Source organism: Dermacentor albipictus, chromosome 6 (assembly GCF_038994185.2).
Source record: "Dermacentor albipictus isolate Rhodes 1998 colony chromosome 6, USDA_Dalb.pri_finalv2, whole genome shotgun sequence".
In the NCBI taxonomy this organism is placed as follows: Eukaryota; Metazoa; Arthropoda; class Arachnida; order Ixodida; family Ixodidae; genus Dermacentor; species Dermacentor albipictus.
Genome location: NC_091826.1, coordinates 24,841,697 through 24,863,547, shown reverse-complemented (window position 1 = coordinate 24,863,547; position 21,851 = coordinate 24,841,697). Strand labels below are relative to the sequence as shown.

Genomic DNA, 21,851 nt, shown 5'->3' with positions numbered 1-21,851 from the left:
TAACAACAACAAACCGCGACTGGTTGGCTACCGTAAACACGGGGAAGTGTAAGTGTTCGGAGATACATAAGCAAAATTTTAAAAAAAGAGACAGAGGCAGTCGGTGTGAGCGTGAACTAATGCTGAAGGCTGGGCTAGTTCACTGGTGGCTTTATGGAACATGGTTACAGCTCTAGTTAGGAACCAATATGTAAACAGGAACCGCCCTTGCATTTTTCTGGTGTTATTAACTGTGCATACGACAGCTCGATCCTTGTAAACTTGTATTATGTCTATTATAAATCAATTTTCACTGCGTGTTGCTTTTTTTTATGCCGGAACTTTACACATCAAGACTGTGTTGGTAACTCTCGGTACGCCTGGGCGATTTCATGTCGCGGATACAACGCGCTCCTGACTATATTGTAAGCAAGCTACGGCAGAGTTATGTGGAAGGCGGACGCGGTCATGGGGCGAGTGGCGCGCCACTTGTCGGGGCAGCGCCGTACATTGCGAGGAGAGGGTCTTCTGTGTTTGCCGCAAGATGGCTTTGCGTGTGCGCAGTGCGCAGAAGAAATTTAGCGGAAACGTACTTCGGTACTCGTGAAACTGCGACTCCTGTAAGTTGCATGCTCATAATTCCCGATATACACGGCAGTATAACTTTCTACGGCGCGTTTCTAAGGCAACACCGTATTCACTAGAGGCGATTCTGTCCCGTTTCGAAGGAACGAACTCGTGACTGAGTGGTAGCGTCTCCGTCTCACACTCCGAAGACCCTGGTTCGATTCCCACCAGCCCATCTTGCACGATGTTTTTTATTTATGAAGTGCCTTCTGGGATTTATCGCTCACGGCCAACGCCGCCGACGCCGACGACACCGGTTTTTCTGCGACACGAGCTCCTTAACGCTCTCGCGTTAAAAAGAGAGCAAACTACCACACGACGCCTCCTGTAGTGCCCCGCAAAACGTCTATCTCTCTCATTGGTATGACCATTTGCGACGGTTATTGCGACGCGTTTGTGATTATTGCGACGAACGGCGTGGTCTGCGCCGACAGAGGTGCAGGACTAGCAAAACCGCCCGTCAAACGATGGACTCACGGCCAGAACCAGGTGATAGCTGGTGCCACGCATGGTGTACGCGTCCACGTCGTCGCGGGCGGCCAGCTGGGCGGCCGAGTCGACACGGTGACCGCTCGGCTGACGCACGGTCAGGGCCGCCTTCATCTCGCCGCTGAAGAAGTTGGTCAGCACCAGCATCGCCAGCCACCAGAATGCTATCACGATGCGCGCCGACGACTGACGAGGCGTTCGTGGGCTGGCTGCATCGAAGGAGAGGAGAAGACGTCGGGCTGAAGCTGAATAGCTTGCTCTTTCGTGAACGTCTGTGATTTCCTTATTACTCGTTTTGCGATAGACTTGTTGAGGAAGTCTTTCTTTTTCGCTCAGTACAATTGGGTCCCGGATTTTGCCACCATAGACTTGTTGAGGAAGTCTTTCTTTTTCGCTCAGTACAATTGGGTCCCGGATTTTGCCACCAAGTGATTTTGTAAACATAACGTCAAGTGAGGTATTTCTAACATCGCATGAATATGACATTCAGTTGGCACTGCCCTATGGCACAAATGATCCGGCAAAAATGTGTTGTAATGCACATGGCACTTGCGTTGTATATAGTAATTCGGGATTTTAATTCGCCCTTCTCCCCTCTGCATTGATGCCTATCAAGAAGCCTTGACCACTGTAGTGAGCCCCACCATCCCCCTTCTTTTTTAAAGAGTACAGCCACAGTCGTGACAGTGCAACAGAAGTCACTTGTGCTGCTCTTTTCGTTCCTTTTCCTGCGTAGGTGTTTTCTGCGCCGGCTATTTTCAAACGAAGGTAAAAGCGCCCATTCTAGTCAGTTTGCGAGCTGCCTAACGAGACAGTTCCCGAGTTTCACGTCTCCTTTTTTTTTTTTTTGCACAGACATGTGAGCGTATACTTGCACTCTAGGAATAAGATGGCAAATAGTCGGAATAGGTTGTTCTGGAAGTCGAACAGGAACTGGTGCTCCGAATTCTGTGCCAGGGATGCGACCAAAGCCATCATGACGAGAAAGCCAAGCAGCGTCAACCAAACCTGGAGAGTTGAGAACACGAATAGAACAGCATGTGTAATACACGAACGAGATGAAAATGACGTAGAGCTGAACCTCGATTTAATGGAGTCAATATAAAGTGGAAGTTTATTTATTTATTTATTTATTTATTTATGTTACCCTCAAGGCCAATTGGCATTACACAGGGGAGTGGGTTGTTATAAAGAAATAGTTGAACAAAAAGCGGTCACTACAGTTAATTCATGCAAATGAAGCTCGTCCTTATACAATGTACACAGAAATATTTGAATGAAAAAAAAAGGCAGTCAGTAGAATTCGTACGAATAAAGCTCGCAATTATACAATGTTAGTTAATGCATCATGGAACATGTGATTATCATTAGTAGTAGCAATGTCAACTTTAATTCGTTAAATCGAGAACTTCGTCAAATCGAACACATCAACACTTATGCGTTTTCTTCTGCATGTGTTTCATTTCTGAATGTTCACTGAATTGACTACCGTATTCTTATCGGCATTTCTTCAACCTGCCACTTATTTGTCATTCATCTGTTCACGTAATCTTTACATACTATTTTATGCCACTTTTGAATCCGCCAGGTTCAGCAGCTTTTATTGTTACAGCGTAAGCAGTTATGGGCTCATTCCAATAGCCGTTTAGGTTGGCCACGTTTGCAGCCCCCACCGCCACCAGTGTCCGTAGCAGCTATTGCTAGGAATGAGAAAAAGATATACCCAGTTGTAGCCAGAACGAAACCCAAACCTTCTGCCTGAGAATCAGCTACTGTGCCACTGCACCCCGCCAGCTTTTTTTCTTTATTACACGGGAGCAGAATCTTCAGCAAATGAAGAAAAGCAAGATGTTACAGAAATTTCAGTTGACTGATATAACACGTTCAAAAGTCAGGAAAGCACGTGCAAGCGTCCAATAAAGGCATCCAGTCCGGCGCTGTTTCCCGTGCGCAAACTACGAACGTAGGCAACAGATCCCCTGAAGAAACGACCGAGTGCTTCGCTGCGGTTCAGTGCGCTTGTCGCTCATTCTACAACGCAGAAAAAAATATGGTGTTTAACGTGCCAAAAACACTTTCTGATTATGAGGCACGCCGTAGTGGAGGACTCCGGAAATTTCGACCACCCGGGGTTCCTTAACGTGCATCTAAATCTAAGTACGCGAGCGTTTTCGCATTTCGCCTCCCATCGATCTACAACGCAGAAGGCTGCGGGACTTACATGGACCGCGTCACGCCAGCGATCGCCAGCTGCTGCGGAAACATGCCCTACACGCGCGTCCCAGCGTGCGAGGAGTCACGTGATGCGAAATACGCGCCGCGTAGCGTCGATACGTGCAAACCTTGTATTGCGAGTGCGTTGTACTCCACCAGGTGTCACGACATGTAGCAGTTGCATCGTACCTGCCACGTGTCAAGGGTTGCAACACGTGCGCCGCTTGGTCTTGACACCTGTGTTTACTCTTCGGTACATGTTATGTCACCTACTCGCAAGGCGCACGGACCACTGCTTAAAAAGCGAATCGTAGGGCTACGCGCTTGGCTGCAACTAGGCAGCGTCGGGCTCAGCAGACCGCTGTGGAGAGAGCAGCACAAGTCGCTGCTCGCCGTCGACGGCGGGCGGACAGTTCGGTTCGTTCTCGTGAAAACGGCGCAAGACCCTCCGAGCGAAGTCCCACCGCGAAGACCCTCTAGTGCGTGCTGCCGAAAAAAACGGAGCTCCCATGGAGCCCCTTCTCCAGCTTACGCCGTGACTGCGGTTCCTGCGCCGCGCAAGCGCGTAACGTTTCCGCTACCAGTCCTTCTTTTAAAAATACACCGGACATGTCTACGTACCTCCATCCCGAACACTGTGAACGAGCCGGTGATGCTAATCTGGTGAGCGGCGTCTTCGCTGAAGCCTCCCAGGATGACCAGCTCCTCGTAACCGACGGGGTCGCTCGCCTGGGCCAACACGTTCCGCTCGAGAGTCGGCGTGAACAGCGTGAACGCCACATCGCTTTCCTGGGTTTTTCCAGGAGTTTGTAGCAGATTATCAGTGGAGCTTCCCGAACATAATCGCATTTGCTAGAATGAGCACAATAGTGAAGCAGCTAAAAATTAGTACTCCTTACTATTTCGCTGTTCTTTATTACTTCAAGCTACACTTGCTGTTGGCATTAATTCGTGAAGTACCTTGTCAAATATATAAATGTCTTGGATTTTACTTGCACTTAACGGGGTTTAATTGGGTAGCGCGCCGCATTGGGGCCACTGCGGAATAACTTCGACCATTAGGGTTTCTCTAAATGCGTCTAAGTATACACGAGTGTTCTTGCAATTCGCCCCCATCGACATGCGGCCGCCGCGGCCGGCTTCCAGCACGCGACCTCGAGCTTAGCAGAGCAGCGCCATTCGCATTAAGCTTCGGCGGCATGTGTGAAGCATCATATTTGAAGCTTCTGGCATGTCACGTTTACCTCCGAAATTCGCAATTACTCAGAATTTTACCTGCGATGGCAGGTTATGTACTTTGCGTATGCGTGGGTTTATATCACATTGCTACATATCATTATCATTATTTTAATGTATATAAACTTTACGCACGTTACAGCGAAGGCTTTTAGGTGACCATGCAGCCATGTAGCATATGCCCCTTGTCGTTTACAACACCCTCGAAATATCGCCCCATTTCTTGGCGCTCTGTGGCTATTACAAGCCCTTGCGCCACAAAATCCTATGTATCATCCCTTTCATTCCACATTGTCTGAAGCCCATTGCGTGTCATATGTCTAGTAACGCAATAACACAAAACAAAAAACAAAAAGAAAGTGGGAAGAGACGAAAAAGTGTGCATTGAAGTCTAGGGGGCAACTGTCGCCATTCACCAAGTGTATGCTATAGATAGCGCAACGATACCCTTCAGCTTACTTCTGCTGCATAACACTCCGTCCGTCCGTCCATCCGTCCGTTCGCTCACTCGTTCGTTCGTTCGTTCGCTGACTCCTTTGTTCGTTCGCTGGCTCGTTTGTTCGTTCGTTCGTTCGTTCGTTCGTTCGTTCGTTCGTTCGTTCGTTCGTTCGTTCGTTCGTTCGTTCGTTCGTTCGTTCGTTCGTTCGTTCGTTCGTTCGTTCGTTCGTTCGCTCGGGCTATTCACTTACGTTGGCAATCGTCGTCGATGGTTTCTACATAAGGTTTTCTTGAACGCGTAACACATTACCAACCGTCATATGCATAATTACGCAATGAAACTCTCGTCGTTCTCGTCGTTCCGACGGCACTGCGCGAGGAAATTTTACAGGCGTGTCACGACGATCCCTGTGCCGGCCACTTAGGCTTCGCGAGGACATTAGCGCGCATACGGCGAAAATACTATTGGCCGCACCTATTTTCGTCGGTTCAGCGCTATGTGCGATCATGCCGTGACTGTCAGAGGCGTAAAATTCTACCCGTCAAGCCTGCCGGCCTCCTTCAGCCTTTAGATGCCCCTCCGGCGCCGTTCCAGCAAGTGGGAATTGACCTTCTTGGGCCGTTCACCACGTCACACTTGTAAAATAAGTGGATAATCGTGGCAACTGACTATTTAACTCGCTATGCGAAGACGAAAGCTGTGCCGTGGGGAACTGCTGCTGAAGTCGCCAGCTTCTTCGTCCACAACATCGTGCTTCGCCACGGTGCACACGCTGTACCCATTACTGTCCACGGTGCAGCGTTTACAGCGGAGTTATTGCAACAAGTCGTCACCCTGACGTACACCGACCACCGAAAGACCACAGCCTATCACCTCCAAACTAACGAGCTTAACAGAGCGCCTAAACATTAGCCGACATGCTCTCTAGGTACATTGATGTGGAACACAAAACATGGAATGAAATTTTGCCATACGTCACGTTTGCTTAAAATACCGCTGTGCAGGACACCACCGAGTTTACACCAAGTGGGAAGGGACGAAAAGGTGTACCCCAAAATCTCGGAGGCAACCGTTGTCCCTTCACCAAGTGCACGTCACACGTGGCGCCACAATACCACTCTGCAGCAAATCACAGAGTTTAACCGAAGAACACGTAGTGTCCACGCCTTGCTAGCTCAACCTAGTCAACATTCGTTTCAATCGCCGGTCACTGACCAAGAGCATGTGGCATCACGTTCGTGACGACTTGCAACGTGTGAGCCGTGACCGTAGTGCTCTCCGCTGTGAGCCGGTGGCGCTAATCTGCTACGAGCTCGAGATCGGATCGGAAAACATTTATTGTGCTCTAGAAAAGCAATCTTCGCGGCTTCAGACGGCGTCTTCCATCTTCTGATGGATTCTTCTGTATGCAATCACAGGGTTGGTGCCCTAGTCCAAGGCTCCACTGAGTATGGCCAACCCGCGAGCTCGCTCTACTAGGCGCTTTTGGCCGTTCAAGCTTACGCTGGAAAGCATACTCTCCCACTGTTCCGCACTCGGGTTTTTAATTTTATAGATAGTTGGGGACTCAATATTTTGACAGGCCCATGATAGGTGGTAAAGATCTGGTTTCTCTCCGCACCATGGGCACTTAGCCTCATATTGTGTAGGGAAAATTTTATTCAGAAGGTTTAGATTCGGGAAAGTACCCGTCTGCAGTTGTCGCCATGCAACAGCATCCTCTCTGCTTAGATCCTTATCCGGGGGTGGGTACTTCAGTCTGACCCCTTTATAATAATTTAGTATATCTGAGTAGCCCATGGGTACTGACTCGGGTTCCTCAAGGCTGGATGTGTCGGACGCCCGGTTGGTATGCCCTCGAGCTATCCTATCCGCCTCTTGGTTCCCTGTTATGCCAGTGTGCCCTGGTACCCAGATTATGGTATGGTGAACTTTGTTTCCCGGGTCGCATGAGCAGAGTATATGGCGTGCTTTGCGCCCAATTCTGCCGTTTGTATAATTACGGCATGCTGCTTGAGAGTCTGTTATTATTGTTAGGGACCTGCCAGATCGATAGCCCTCCAGTGCTGCCAGAGCCACAGCTGCCTCTTAGGCCTCGACTACCGTGCAGTCCTGTAGTGATGCGCTGGTGATCTCCTTGAGGTCCGAATTAACCACCGACGCCACTGCTCTGCTGTTGTGTCTTCCGTCTTTGACGAACGTTGCCGCGTCCGTATACCTTGTGTTGTCCTTGTTCGCCAAGGTTCTCTGCACGTAATCCGCTCTTGCTTCTCTACGCGCCTTGTGCAGGTTCCGGTCCATATTCTTGGGTATCGGTGCGACTCGCAGTGTACTGCGATACTTGTCCGGAATGGCCTCGGTACGCTCGATCTCTTGCATCATGTTGCCGCCGCCATATCTTCGCAGGAGCACCCTTCCCGTGGGGGTCTGCATCAACCTACGTGCCTGAGAGCATAGTAGTGCTTCTCTTAGTTCACTGAAGGTATTGTGCAGTCCCAGGGCCAGCAGTTTCTCGGTTGATGTGCGCTGCGGCAGGTGAAGCGCAGTTTTGTACGCCTTTCGCAGTATGGCGTCCGCTTGTTCTTCTTCTTGCTTGATGCATTTGTGGTAGCGAAGGCTATACACCACTCTGCTAACCACGAGGCTCGTGACTAGCCTAAGTGTGTCGCTCTCCTTCAAACCGTGTCTCTTGCTAGATACTCTGTTGATCATACGGGCTACCTGCATGGTGGCAGTCTTCAGCAGTGTCAGAGTATGATTGCACCGTTGATTGGATTGAAGCCACATCCCCAGGATCCGAATGGTGGTCTTCTTCGGAATGCGTTGTCCCGCGAGGTATACGTTGAGGCTGAGCTCATCGCTTGTAGGGACCGTTCGATTTTGTTTGCCTCGCCACACCCTTAGGAGCTCGGACTTCTCCGTCGAGCAGGTGAGGCCCCTGGCCCTAACGTAGGTTTCTACGCAGGTGGCCGCTTTTTGCAGGCACTCTTCTTTTTCGCTGAGCGATCCCCGGTTCACCCATACCGTGATGTCGTCAGCGTAGATGGCGTGCCGTATGCCTTCAAGTTGTTCAAGTTGTCTTGCTAGCCCGATCATTGCGACGTTGAAGAGGATGGGGGAGATGACCGACCCTTGCGGAGTTCCCTTGTTTGGGGTGCGAAACTTCTCTGATCTGACTGCTCCCAGGCCGATTGTTGCTGTCCGGTTAGAGAGGAAGGCCTTGACGTAGCCATGAATCCTTCTGCCACAGTTCAGGCTATCCATTCCTGTGAGTATGGCTTCGTGGCTGACATTGTCGAAGGCTCCTTTAATGTCCAGTGCCATGATGACGTGTTCGCTGTTTCGTGGGACGTTGCTGAGCACCTCCTCCTTGAGCTGGAGGAGCACGTATTGCGTCGATAATTTAGCGCGGAATCCAAACATGCTGGGGCGGTACAGCTCGTTGTCCTCCATATACTTTTGTAGCCTCATTGTAACCACCCGCTCGTACAGCTTGCCTAAGCGTGACGTGAGAGAGATTGGTCTAAGATTTTCTACTTGCAGTTTTTTGCCAGGTTTTGGAATCATCACTACCTCCGAATGCTTCCACTCCTCGGGTACTGTCTCCTCCGCCCAGTGCTTGTTGAGATAGTCAGTAAGTTCGACTACCAGCTCATCACTCAGGTTGCGAATCAGCGCGTTTTTTATCTTGTCTGCGCCTGCAGCCGTATTCCTAGTGGTATTTCTTATTGCTGCGTATACTTCCTCTTTGGTTATAGGCCTGTCCAGATCAGAATTTTCTTTCCCCTTGTAGCACTCCGTGTAGGCTGCTGGGTCACCGTCCCCGAAGCACTTGTGCCTTACTCTTTCCATGAGCTCATACTCTGAGCCCTGAAACTGGTGAACCAGCCTCTGTATGGCCTTGTTGTCCTCCGACTTGGTTTTAGTCGGGTCCAGGAGTGCTTTGAGTATGCTCCACGTTCGAGCGGTACTGAGGGTTCTGCTTAAGGAATTGCTAAATTGCTGCCAATTTGCTCTCGCCAATTGTTCCGCATACTCTTCTGTCTTTTGCGTAATTTCCGCAATCTTCAGCTTTAGCTTCCTATTAAACTTCTGTCTCTTCCACCTTTTGGTCAGGCTCTGTCTTGCCTCCCATAGCCGAAGCAGTCTAGAGTCAACCTCCGGTATTTGCTCTGTGCGGTCGATCTCCTTGGTGTACTCGCTTTGCCTTTCCTTCAGCATATTCCCCCATTCCTCGATTGACAGTATCGGGCCCAGCGGATGTCCATCACAGGCTTGTCTAAAGGCATCCCAATCCGTTATTTTTGCTGTACCTATCCGACGCTTTACGTGAGCCATTCCAATTTGCGTCTTGATGATGTAATGATCACTACCCAGGCTTTCCAGCATATTTTCCCATACCGCCTGTCTCGCTCTTCTTACGAAGGTGAGGTCAGGGCTGGTGTCCTCCTGGATGCTGTTTCCCATCCTGGTGGGGACCTCTGGGTCCGTTAAGAGTTGGCAGTTTATGTTGTCAGCCGCCTCCTTGACTGTCGTACCCTTTTTATCGGTGGTCTTGTATCCCCAGCTAGGATCCTTGGCGTTGAAGTCTCCAACGATTACGAGCGTGTTGTTTTTAACCAACCTGCTCACACCGTGGAAAAGGTGCGTGAATTTGCCCTTCTTCTGCTTTGGAGGACTGTATACGTTTACAATAAAAGTACTTCCCCCATTCTTCTTTTTCGGTATAATTTCGGTAATCTCATGATCTATGTCTGTGTCAGCAATCTTGTTGTGTGCTATGGCGGCAAGGGTGTTGCTGATCAGAATGGCTGTTCGACCAGTGACCTCACTTACTTGGCATGTATACCCCTGTAATTTTGGCGTGAAGCCCCAGGTCTCTTGCAGAGCAATGACGTTCAACAAGCAGTTAATTCCGCCCGACGAGCTCGAGAAAAAGTTGAGTCACTTTAGTATACGCTAAAGAGAATCAATGCAAAAGCCTGCGTGCTCACGAGGTATTCATTAAATTACTTGACATTCTCATTCAAATGCGTTGCTAGCTCCTATTACTTATTTTCTCCCACAAAATGTAGTGGGTTGGAGTGCTTTAACTACATCTACCTTAATTAACTGCCTTAATGAACTTCTACGCAATTAGCACCAAAGGTCATGGGTTCGGCTTCGGCCAAAGTTCGTGGGTTCGGTGCCACTTTTTGGTGGCACACAATTTTGGTGCCATTAGGTGGCACAAATTTTTTGGAGCCATAACGCCGGACATCGGATTTTCCGCCCCACGAGCCGTCTAAGGCTTTCCCCTTAAAATTATGCAGAAACCATCGACGATGATCGTCAACGGAAGCGAACAGCCCGAACGATCGGCCTAACGAACAAACGAATGAGCTAATGGGCGAGTGAGCGACTGACTTCGGCGTACACGATGGAAGGCAGATCGACTTACGTTTCTCTGAAGTTCTCCGAGGAAGCCGGTCCAGGTGCCGTTCGGCAGCCGAATCCCCCAGACGTTGACCGGGGGAATGGTAGTCCTCTGACTGCATGACAAAGCGTTTGTGGCACACAATTGGGCGAGAAGTGCTTGCTCGGATGAACATAAAGTACCACCGCCTTCTCGGAAATCATACGTAGTTTAGCTCCCCCTTTGCCCCGCGCCGAGACACCCTGAACTTCCCCACTACATACCGCTCCTGAGTCCTAATAATGAACAACTCTAAGTCACTGGGATTGCAAATTGGGCCAATTGGTAACGATCCATCTTGAGCAACACCACTCGCAACCAAATCGTGGACCTAGTTGACCTCCCTCGATAAACGAAGGGTTATGGATCACGGCACCGTGGAACTCCGCACCAAGTGTCCGCACAAGACGGACGAGCGCTGGCTCCTTCGTCTCTACACCAACACTGTATTGTGCCCGGCAATACTCAAACGCGATAACCCGGCGTTCTCCGGGGCCTGCCCACACCGTGACCATCCGTTCGCGGACCCCTTCCACATGGTGTGGGCCTGCCCCTCAGACTCGGTGGTCCCCGCCACACCCCTTCCCATTCCCCCCTACCCGAGAGAGCTGGGAGGATGTTCTGCTCGGCTGCTCGACCCTGGAGGATCAACGCGCCCTAGTGGCCCGAGCGCATGCTGCAGCAGAAGCCACAGGGGTCCCTGACTAGGGACCCCTCCTAGATTTTGTTAGGGGCCGGCCCTCAAGGCCGCCCCAACTCTCTCCTGTCATTATTCAATAAAGTTTTTCACCACCACCACCAAGTTTTTGTGCTCTGGACAATTGGGTTTGGCCACTCGCTTACCACAAGCAGCAGTGGGACGAACATGTAACTCACCCGCACCGATGTCGACCCAAGCGACCCCTGCTGACCTTATCCTAATTTGGTACTGGCCCGCGCACGTAATGGTACGAGCCAAACGCTTTGATGCAGCCACGATCAAGCACTGGCGTATCCGCCCGCCTTCAGAGACGTGTCGTGGCTGACAGTATTGGGCATTGACGTTGTTACTAAGAAATTGGGCCCCTCGGCTCCTCTTATTCATCAGGGTAGTTATAAAGATATACATTGGCAGGGCCTCCAATCTGCATTTATAAAGTACTCTATCTTTCATCGACGGCAAATAAGCGTACAAGGAGACACTCACGAACAGCCGAGAAAGACACAGGACAGGCGTTGTCCTGTCCTGTCAGGATACCGCCTGTCCTGTGTCTTTCTCGGTTGTTTGCGAGTGTCTTCTTGTGCGCTAATTTTCCGTTGATCTGCAATGCGCCATCTAGTCCGTATGCAGGTGTTGTTAAACCTTCTTTTATATATATATGCTATACATACACGTTACTGTCATTAAGGCGAAAGCCTTACGTGGCTCATGGGTCGAGAAATTCGATGTCCGGCGGTTTGAAAAAATTTACCATCCGGCGTTACGGCACCAAAATTGATAGTAGCCGAACCCACAACCATTGGTGGCAGTCGGAACCCACGACCTTTGGTATTAATTAGAGCAAAGTTAATTAAGGCACTCAAACCTACGAGCTTTGGTGGGAGTCGAGCCTCCACCTTCATCTTCTTTAGCGTATGCTAAAAAGACGGTCAATTAACTCTTTTGCAACGTACCCCTAACTTTGCTGGTGTCAAGTTGCCAAAATTGGTTCTTCTTTACAGTAACGGCCCATTTCTGGACGCATCGGGTTCTAAGTTACTGCGTGGTCTCGCTGCAGTTTCAAATCCTTGAGGTTCAGTTTCCGCAAAGCATTCTCTTCTGTGCTGAATTTTACCACGTTCAAGGCCACTTCTAGTTCAAACTTTCCAAGTGTTTGGACACCGAGACCCAGCCAGAAATGGCGCACCACTGCGTGCTTGACGTGCGGCTAGATGCACAGAGTGTTTTCTACACGGCAGTTTTAAAACGTGGACGGTGTGATCAGACAGCTGCGAGAGCCAATGCTGCAGCATATGTTCTCAGCTCATGGTTCTCTACAGGTGCTCACTTTTCAAGTCCAAGACTCCTGTCCATGGGTTTAACAAAAAGTGGTGCTACCGCTACACATCATGGTAGGTGGTGAACATCGGTAACTGCTTGAGCGTTACGTCTCGTACTTTCGAACTCAATGCGTGTAGTTACGTGACAATCAAGTTCATTTGTCTTCTTTTTTAAAGACAGACTAGCATGCATGAAAAGATTACCTGACGTTAAACTTCCGTGCTGTATCCCAAAGCAGTTGTACGAGGGACGTAACGTACAGGTACGTCCTAATGGTACCGTTCGGATAGAAGTCTGCATGAGGAAGATGCTGTTCCGGCATGTATCGGGAATGGGGAGGGGGGGGGGAAGAGAAAAGGAAACGTTGTATTACAGCACATGCGTCCTTTGTACATGAGACGATTCGTCGAAGAAATGTGAAATTTGAGCCGCTTTCAAATATTTGTCACATTGTTTGAGGCTGAAGGCATGGCTGGCCTCGGGATCGAGTCCATGCGGTATAGATGGAAGCAATACGTCGGAAGCTAAGTGCAAGCACTAACAGAATTCGTATAAAGGGAGAATCAGACATCCACCCAAATGTAGCTAAGTGCTACATAGGAAACCCATACGGATTCGTCGAAAGGAAAGCTTCGCAGTTGAAAAAAAATTGTCCTGGCCCGGGACTCGATCCAGGGACCACCGCGTTCCCGGGGCAGCCGCTCTACCATCTGAGCTAACCAGGCGGCTAACAGATGGCGGTCGAAGTCGAATTTATCAACAACTCAGAAGCAAAGACAAGAGTTTGACGTAATAGTTCTGAGGGAACCGGCAAGGTGGAGAGAAGTTCTCTCCACCTTGCGGGTTTCTGCAGAACTATTACGTCAAACAGAATTCGTGTTCTGAAATTTTTCATTACGTTTTTTTTTTCTTTTTTGCTGGAATGGTCCAGTATAGACCACTGCGGTCACGACCAAGACCACAGTATGTCAGGACAGATACAATAGTTCGGCTATAGATAATTATCTTTTTTTTTCTCTTTGTTGAGTCGATATGCGTTACCACTGAGCTAAAATTGCATACAGGTCAAACAGCACTGCTTGACCTTGCAAGCAGTTACGACAGTAAATAGCCTACTCGCGGTTTTACCAAACCTTTGTAGTGCAGCCAAAGTTGCAGATCGTGTCAACCTTTCAGGAAAGAAACGCAGGAGAAAGGAGTGACCACAGTCGTCTGCTGATCCCCTCGTGCGTGGCACTAGTTGGACGGGAGGATCACAGATGGATTAGCGAATCGCAATGGGCACAATGGAAACGTACACCAACGCTTAGCCTGGCTCCTGTGTTTAGATTAGCGGAAGCGAATTAGTTGGATGGGAGGATCACAGATGGATTAGCGAATCGCAACTGGCACAGTGCAAACATGCACCAATGCTTAGCCTGGCTCCTGTATTTAGATTAACGGAAGCGATCGGCAGCTCCGATCAAGCTCCGCGCGAGTATGATTATAGATCTCAACCTGCTGCTTCTTGATCACTTTCGTGACTGATTGCATCTAACGCAGGTTTCATTGTAACAGCAACCATATGGACACTCCTGGCGCATTCTTGCCGTCGGCGTCGGCGTGATGTTCCGTATAAAGTACAGGGGCGATAATACCATCGCCGCGCACCGGATGCTGTATGTGCGAGTGAAAGCGTGCAACAGAAAAGCGTCTCAGTCTCTCGCGCGCGCGGTAGGGAGGGAAGCGAGAAAGAAGCGTGCCGTCTTCCATCACGCGCTAGGTTCCAGGATTAGAAAAGGAGAGGAGGGGCGCCATTGTACAGCGTACTCCACGGCCACGCACGCCGTATGTTGAAAGCGATTTGCGTTGAGGGCAGAGTCGATGTGCTTCAACGGCTCATACCTCTGTGCGTGCGGCGTGTCAGTTTGCTTTGAAGCAATAAGCAGCACGAAGGTCACTTCGCTCGCTACTGCTACCGTGCTTCCTCACGCCGGTGTTTTGACAGCGCGCTCACATAGCGTGATGTGTTCGTGTTTGCCTGTGCGCACTGACAATCTGCTTGTTAATTTAGTTAGATCCGCCGTGGTTGCTTGGTGGCTGTGTTGTTGGGCTGCTAAGCACGAGGTCGCGGGATCGAATCCCGGCCACGGCAGCAGCATTTCGATGGGGACAAAATGCGAAAACACACCCGTGTACTTAGATTTAAGTGCGTTTGAAAGAACTCCAGGCGGTCCAGATTATCCCGTAGCCCCCACAATACGGCGTGCCTCTAATCATATCACGGTTTTGGCACGTAAAACCCCATATCTTTAAAAAATGTATTTATTAGGCGAATGTTTGCAAGTTTGTACGCCCGATAAAACTACTATGCTTACCTTGTATAGCTGTCTATTACTTTGCTATCGCAATCGATGCTTCGCCTCTCGGACGACACTGCGACATCTTAAAGCGAACATTTATTTGCCTAGTTCACCTGGTTTGGTGTGGCTGCGTGGGTACCTAGCTGCCTGACTGAGGGCGGTTAGGTCGGTCGCTATCCCAGCGGATGTTTTTGCGGATATATATGTGTGCAAAAGTTATATGAATGTGCCCGCGATCATGCTTATATAACCCTCGCTAGCTTACTATGTATGCGCACAGCTGGCGCCAGCTGGTGCACACCCGCTCAGCCTAACCAAAAAAATAACGCCAAAGTCGGTACCCCACCACGGCACGTAAGCATGCTTGCTGACCATCAGCAAGGCACAGGAACAAAAGAAAAAAACTACATTGATAAGTGCAGTCAAGATTTTCTTTCACAATGAAAAATACAGCAAATACTCCTTTCACGCCCCTGCCTTTAGGAACAGCAGGCTATATCATATACCCTTGCAGACAAAAATGAACGAAACATGCTTGGTATCTAATCCACGTCGCTACCGCCTGGATATTTTACCCGCTTGTGACAGCATCTGTATTAAACTCAAAGAAAAATGGCACTTTAATGCAATATACAAGATATATATATATATATATATATATATATATATATATATATATATATATATATATATTATTGATAACCCGAGATGTCCTTTAGCGGCATGCCTTTAACAGGTTAATCTATGTGAATGCGACGACAAATGAAATGATGCAGACAGGACGTCCCACATACAATTGACACAAACACGCACAAACGACACCAAATGCAACATAAATAAATAAAGTTATCTCGTTGAGACCAGTGTCACGCAGAAGAGGTAAAATTGCCTGCCTAGTGCGGACCGCACAGGCTGCACTAGTCCATAGTCCACAGTCCAAGTGCATATATTCCAACTTAGGGTGCGATCCAGGAGTCACATATAAGGGAGGATAGTAGGGTGGTCATCTTAAGTGTTAAATTGTCGAAATAGAAGATTAAGTGCGCCATGTCCTCACGTGCATTACACGCGGGGCACAGTAGCGATCCCGTCGGCTTAATTTCACACAAGAAGCATTTTGTGCAGACAAGCCTGCAGACGAGTACGATGCAAGCATGCACGATCCTAAACGGTCTGCATTTAAAAAAAAAAAGATTTGTTCTCTCGCATGCATGATGACGATGCAAAGGATGAATCCCGCATCGAAGTCACGTGCAGTAACGGTGCACGGTTGCACACGCGGGCAAAATGCAAAGACAGAGAACCGTTCTTATGTACTATGTTGCGAATGAACTGTGGGCAGCAATCGTGTAGAAGGATAAATGCATAAGGTATACAACTAATCACAATCGCTTACGTGCATTCCCGTGATTCGCAGCACTGGGTCATCGCTGTTCGACATTGTTGGCGAGGTATGGAAACGATTTAGGGCGGAACGTTATCAATGCGCTGGGAGCAGGAAATATTGCGCCATTCAGTGTCCGCTGTCTCCCGTTACTATAGCGTAGTCGTTGCCCACTCAACGTCTCTTCTGTTACGGAATTGCGTAACCTGTCTGCCGTATACCGTCAAGCCTTCTTCCTATTGGAGGTTTCAGTGTGAGTCCTCGCGCGCTCATTCGTTGCTGGCCGATTGGCGTCACTGCGAAGCGGCCTATGAGAAACCCGATGAAACCGGCCGCTATTCCAGTCGAGAGACATTTGACTTCGGCAAAGTTTGCGCATACGGAAAAGGAGCAGGCTCAGAGCCCGGATGGAGCGTGGTTTGCTTGCTCACGCCGATCGATGTTGACGTAAAGGCTTCGCGCTGCGGGCCCCGAAGGAAAACAACGTCATGTCCTCGCCCTAACTAAGGTTCGACGGTTTAATGCGAAGCATTATATATGGCTCCGAAAGAAACCTCCGGGATCCGGAGGTTTCTTTTTTTTTTTTCGGTCAGCCTACAAAGAACCACTTTGGCCATACCTAGAGTTGCTAGAGAGTGCCTAGTGTATAAAAATATTCGACATGAGAAATGCATCAGGCAACTTTCACGTTGCAAAGTGCTCTCGTAAATTTTCCAGAACGAATTAAAACTCTCCTTAGAGTAGAAAACGGGCTTTATTTCGGGTGGGGAGTATGGGTGCCACCTAGGAGTCAGATATCGTCGCTAGGGCTAGTTATAATTCTCCCTATAGTGTGCCAAAGTACACTTAGTGGCAATTAGGGGTCGCGGGGTCACCTAGGGGCGCCTGTGCCCTCTTGCCGTCGAGGTCGCGCCGGAGCGTCGTCTCGAAGGCAGCTGGTGGCAGCGCTGCGCATGCGCAAGCGGTGCCACGTGATAGGCGCGGCGCTGCGCAGAAGAGCGAGCGCTGCGCCAAAGCCGCTTGCTAAACCAGCGCGCAACAGACGGCATTACGCAATAGCCTCACCGACGAGCAACAAGCTTCGCACATTTACGATAATGCCCGTTAAGGAATTTCGGGTGACAGGTTGCGTTCTAGCGGCGCTGCGCCTAGTACTACGAGATTTGATTACCGCTAGCTACGAATTAATAGATCTCCGCTTCACGAGGTCAACATGTGTCTAGGGCATAACGCTCTCTTACTCCATGAGATTTCAATAAGGGGTGTCGCAGGCGCCTTGCTTGCACTATAGCGTTCAGCCACACCTAATGTGACAGCTGCTTTGCTTTGCATGCAAAGCTGGTGCCTTGTGGTGAAGCACTGACGAGCAGACCTGTGACCTGGTGCTTGGCTACCGCAAAACTGAAAGGCTGGTGAGTAGTGTGCACGGTTTATGAAGCGGAACCGTTGTCCGAAGCCGCCTCAAGGATCAACGGGAAACGATGCATCCATCAGCGTTACCAGTAGCGAGAGACTGCAGAATCGACGAGAATTAACGATACATATACATATTAGGATGTGTTGTATACATAAAATTGAAGCTTCTCTAGGGTTACATTCGACTGCTACAATGTCAAACCCGCCGCAGGTTACATGAACAACACACACTGGCATTAATTTACTAACCCCACAGCGTTAAGGGCCCCGTGTCGTAGAAAATCCGGCGTCTGCGTCCCGCGTCCGGCGTCTGCGTCCCGCGTCCTGCGTCGACCATCATTCCGGCAAATTCATTTCGAACCATGCATACCCAATTTACCACGCAGGCCCTCCATGTAGCGCAAGGAAGTTACTAAAAAAAATTAAATTTCTCAAGGTAGAATACGTAGAAAAATCGTAAAGTATGACTTGCACACAACTTACAGACATTATAGCGTCCGATTGTAATTTGATTATACTGGAAAACATAATTCTGTTACGCGGAAAGCCAAACACAGACCCCTCTTTCAGCGTTCCTAACACAGCGGCCATGGCCTCCGAGATCTGCGCGCGCCGGCACGCGCAAATCTCAGAGGCCATAAAGCGGCGCGCCTGGGGCCTCGCAACACCTCCAGATGGCGCTCGTCAACGCCGTATCACGGCCCACGCAGAAGGCCGCATTTTCACCAGAAAGTTCGCCTTCGTGCATAGCGTTCGCCGCCAGCGTTTTCTCGTAAACATTACCGTTACACGAGCTGCAGTTGCCGTGAAGCGTGAGAAGCAGTCAGGGGTCTTCAAATGCTATCGCGTTCCACTCTTAAAGACGAAGCTTAAGCGTGCTCCAAGTTTTTTATTTATTTATTCAGGCGAAAGCCTTAGCCTGTGACGGGACGAAAAATCCGACGTCTGGCGTTATGGCACCAGAATTCATGCAATCAAAGTTCATAGGGAGCTGACCGAACCCTCGAATTTAATTGGGAATCGAACCCACTACCTGTGGTGTTAATTAAAGAGAAATTAATTATGACCCACGACCAATGGTGGGAGTCGAAGCCATGACCTGTGGAGTTAATTAAGGCAAAGATGAGTAAGGTACTCGAACCCTCGACATTTTGGTGGGAGGCGAACACTCCACCTTTGGTGGGACCAGAATTATTTGGCACCAAAATTGATGATACCACCACTGATGGTCGTACCTACGTCTATTGGTGAGAGCCAAACCAACGACTAGTGGTGCTAATTAGGGCGAATTAGGCCATCTATTTCTGTATAAGGAAGCGTGAACCCAAGGCGAAGAAGCGTCAGCACGACCTGTGGCGTTAATTAAGGCAATACTAATTAATGTACAGCTTGTTAAGATAAAGTTAATCAAGGCACTGGAACCCAGGAACTTTGCTGGGAGTCCAACCCACTAGAGATATGGGCGAACCGGCCGTGGTCTCCAAGTTGGATTTCAGTTGACATCGTGAAGGTGTAAAGTCGAACCCACTAGCTTTGGTATTAATTAACGCGAAGTTAATAAAGGCACACTTAGTTAAGACAGAGTCTATTAGGGCACTCGAACGCACGACCTTTGGTGGGCGAAAACAAGTAATAGGAAGTAACAAAGCATTCGAATGAAAATGTCACGTAATTTAATTAATGTTTCGGGAGCGCGCCGGCTTTCGCCTTCATCCTCTTTAGCGTATGTTAATGTGACTATCGACAATTTATTCATTTATTTATTTATTTATTTATTTATTTATTTATTATCATATACCAAACGTCCCATATATGGGGTTTAACGCAAGGATGTGCGCAGAAAGCAATGGTATACAAACTATAAATGTGTCATTGAACGAGCAGTGCATATCTGTGAGACATCCTTTGCAAATTAAAAGAGTTAAGGAGTTAACAGCAAGTGGTCGATATGCGTCGAACATTATTAGGCAAATTAATCTGGCACACATCAAAAGCACACAATAAGGAGTCCGTAACAAAAAGTTGCGGGTGTGATCCACTCCAAGGGAACGCATGAAAAGTGGTACTAAAGGTATAACCGGCCTGAAGTAATAAAAAGGAGCAGTAAAGGCAAAATATCGCGCTCTTTTTATCCAGGAAAGCTTTTTACCTGTTTTTTCAGTAGTGTAATATGGCTGCGATAGTCAGAGATGTAGGCAGGATGCCACACTGATAGGCATGTATACAATATCTTAATAGCTCAAGTAGGCTAGGCGGCGATTTCTCACCGCCATGTTTCAAAGAGCTGCCAATAAATCATCATCATCATCATCATCATCATCATCATCATCATCATCATCATCATCATCAACTCTTGTTCCCCCTGTTCATCGCTTCAAGTCAATATCTATCCTGTGAAGCGCTTGTCACATTTAACTAAAATGGGTAGAGTGAGCCCCCGAATTCCATTTTTGCTGTATTTGGAAATAAACTTGATATGAGGAGAGTGTGCGTTTAAGTATGCGGCTGACGTCACTGATTTGGAGGAACTGGAGGTTCGCTCGTATCCCAATACAACAGCTTGGCACGTACGCCGCGTCGTGTGACCAAGTGTGTTGCTACACTTAAGAGTGTAAGCTAGCTTTCTTTGTTGTTGTTAATACCTTTTTTTTATTAATACCTTCTTTGTTCTTAATACCTTGTTCGGCCTACTGTTTTTCACGGGACATTTCTACGTACACTGTTTTTCTACGTTCACAACTGTGTACGTAGGGACGCGTATGACTCAATACTCCTGAACACGCATACATCTACTTGTCGGCATGGTTGAAATACATCCGTAAGCACACTTGGAGCTGCGAGACATTTTTCATCGAGCGCACACGGACGTATAACGCCGAATCTGACGTTCATCTGTTCTTCGTGTTTACACACATGCACCCGACCTTCCGTAGCATTGTGCATCGATGAACGTAATGAAGTATGCGACAATGTCATTTGCGAAGAGTTGTGGCAATAAATCATTTCGAACCCACATAAGCGGGTACACGCATGTATTTCAGCTTGTCAGCGGGGAGACCGTTCCGCTGATTAATATCGCAAAGCCGACACGACTTCTAAGAATGCTTGCAAAAGAATGTTGTTACGTTGACGAGACGGTATTATTCCTGTTGCTGTACATCGCTGTGGGGTTAAATTTGACGTAACGACTATTTATTTATTTATTTATTTATTTATTTATTTACTTATTTATTTACTCACTCACTCATTCACTCGCTTACTGCAGGCGCTTATATATTCTGCAAGAAAAAGAAAAGTAGAACTATGCAGAAGTGTAGTCTCCTCAGGGGTTAGTCACTTGTAATGTCATCAACGAATAATAATAATAATAATAATATATGGGGTTTTACGTGCCAAAACCACTTTCTGATTATGAGGCACGCCGTAGTGGGGGACTCCGGAAATTTTTGACCACCTGGGGTTCTTTAACGTGCACCTAAATCTAAGTACACGGGTGTTTTCGCATTTCGCCCCCATCGAAATGCGGTCGCCGTGGCCGGGATTCGATCCCGCGACCTCGTTCCCAGCAGCCTAACGCCATAGTAATGTCATCAACGAAGCATGTAGTCAAATGTCAGTGATTATGACACAAGCGGGCAAAGGTGGGAAACCCGCGCTATTTGGATTGTATGCATCTATTACATAAAGCTATAATAGATGCTAATTAAGATAATTAAGCTACCGCACCACTTGCGCAATAGTCCCACACTGCATCCACCGAGGCGCGTCTAACACCTGTCCGAAGTGGAGCTACACCCAAGGTGCCCACGTGGCTAGCACCTATGGACCCATGGTCCGCTCCATATGTACTTGCTAGACTTCATCGGACACAGCCGACCATACATGTATATACGTAACTGGCACGCACTGAACGTTTTATGCAGCAGGGCAAACTTTCGAATAATACAAAAAGTATTCTTACTAATGAACCTCGTTAGGCGAGTCGGTGCTTGTTTGAAAGATACGAATGAGCACAAATTAAAACCGGCCCTATATCCACCCCTTTTCGGATAACATTACGCTCGTTCATATCTTTTTAAAAAAAAAGGAAACTATTCTCACACCTGCATTTGCTGATGCGACAATTACACATTCCCCTGGTGTAGGGTAGCAAACCGGACGTTATTCTGGTTAACCTCCCTGCCTTCTCCTTATCTCTTTCCCTCCCTCCTACACGCATCGATGTATTCTAACTGGAAAAGTCGTGCAGT

The 21,851-nt window shown here is 48.5% G+C and overlaps 1 protein-coding gene across 2 annotated transcripts in view; it reads right to left on the bottom strand.

The window, feature by feature from the left end:
* LOC135896507 (ionotropic receptor 93a-like) overlaps positions 1-21,851 on the bottom strand; it is a 203,558-nt gene that overhangs the window by 2,279 nt on the left and 179,428 nt on the right. Inside the window, exons 1-6 of one of the 2 annotated variants that reach the window (XM_070540177.1) lie at positions 16,198-16,228; positions 12,663-12,769; positions 10,425-10,515; positions 3,931-4,098; positions 1,967-2,103; positions 1,084-1,300 (exon numbers count right to left, since the gene is read on the bottom strand). In XM_070540177.1, the coding sequence (XP_070396278.1) occupies positions 1,084-1,300; positions 1,967-2,103; positions 3,931-4,098; positions 10,425-10,515; positions 12,663-12,769; positions 16,198-16,203 (726 nt within the window). In that variant the 5' untranslated portion in view covers positions 16,204-16,228. Of the gene's footprint in view, positions 1-1,083; positions 1,301-1,966; positions 2,104-3,930; positions 4,099-10,424; positions 10,516-12,662; positions 12,770-16,197; positions 16,229-21,851 lie in introns of those variants that run through there. The other variant, XM_065424933.1, reaches the window with a different exon arrangement.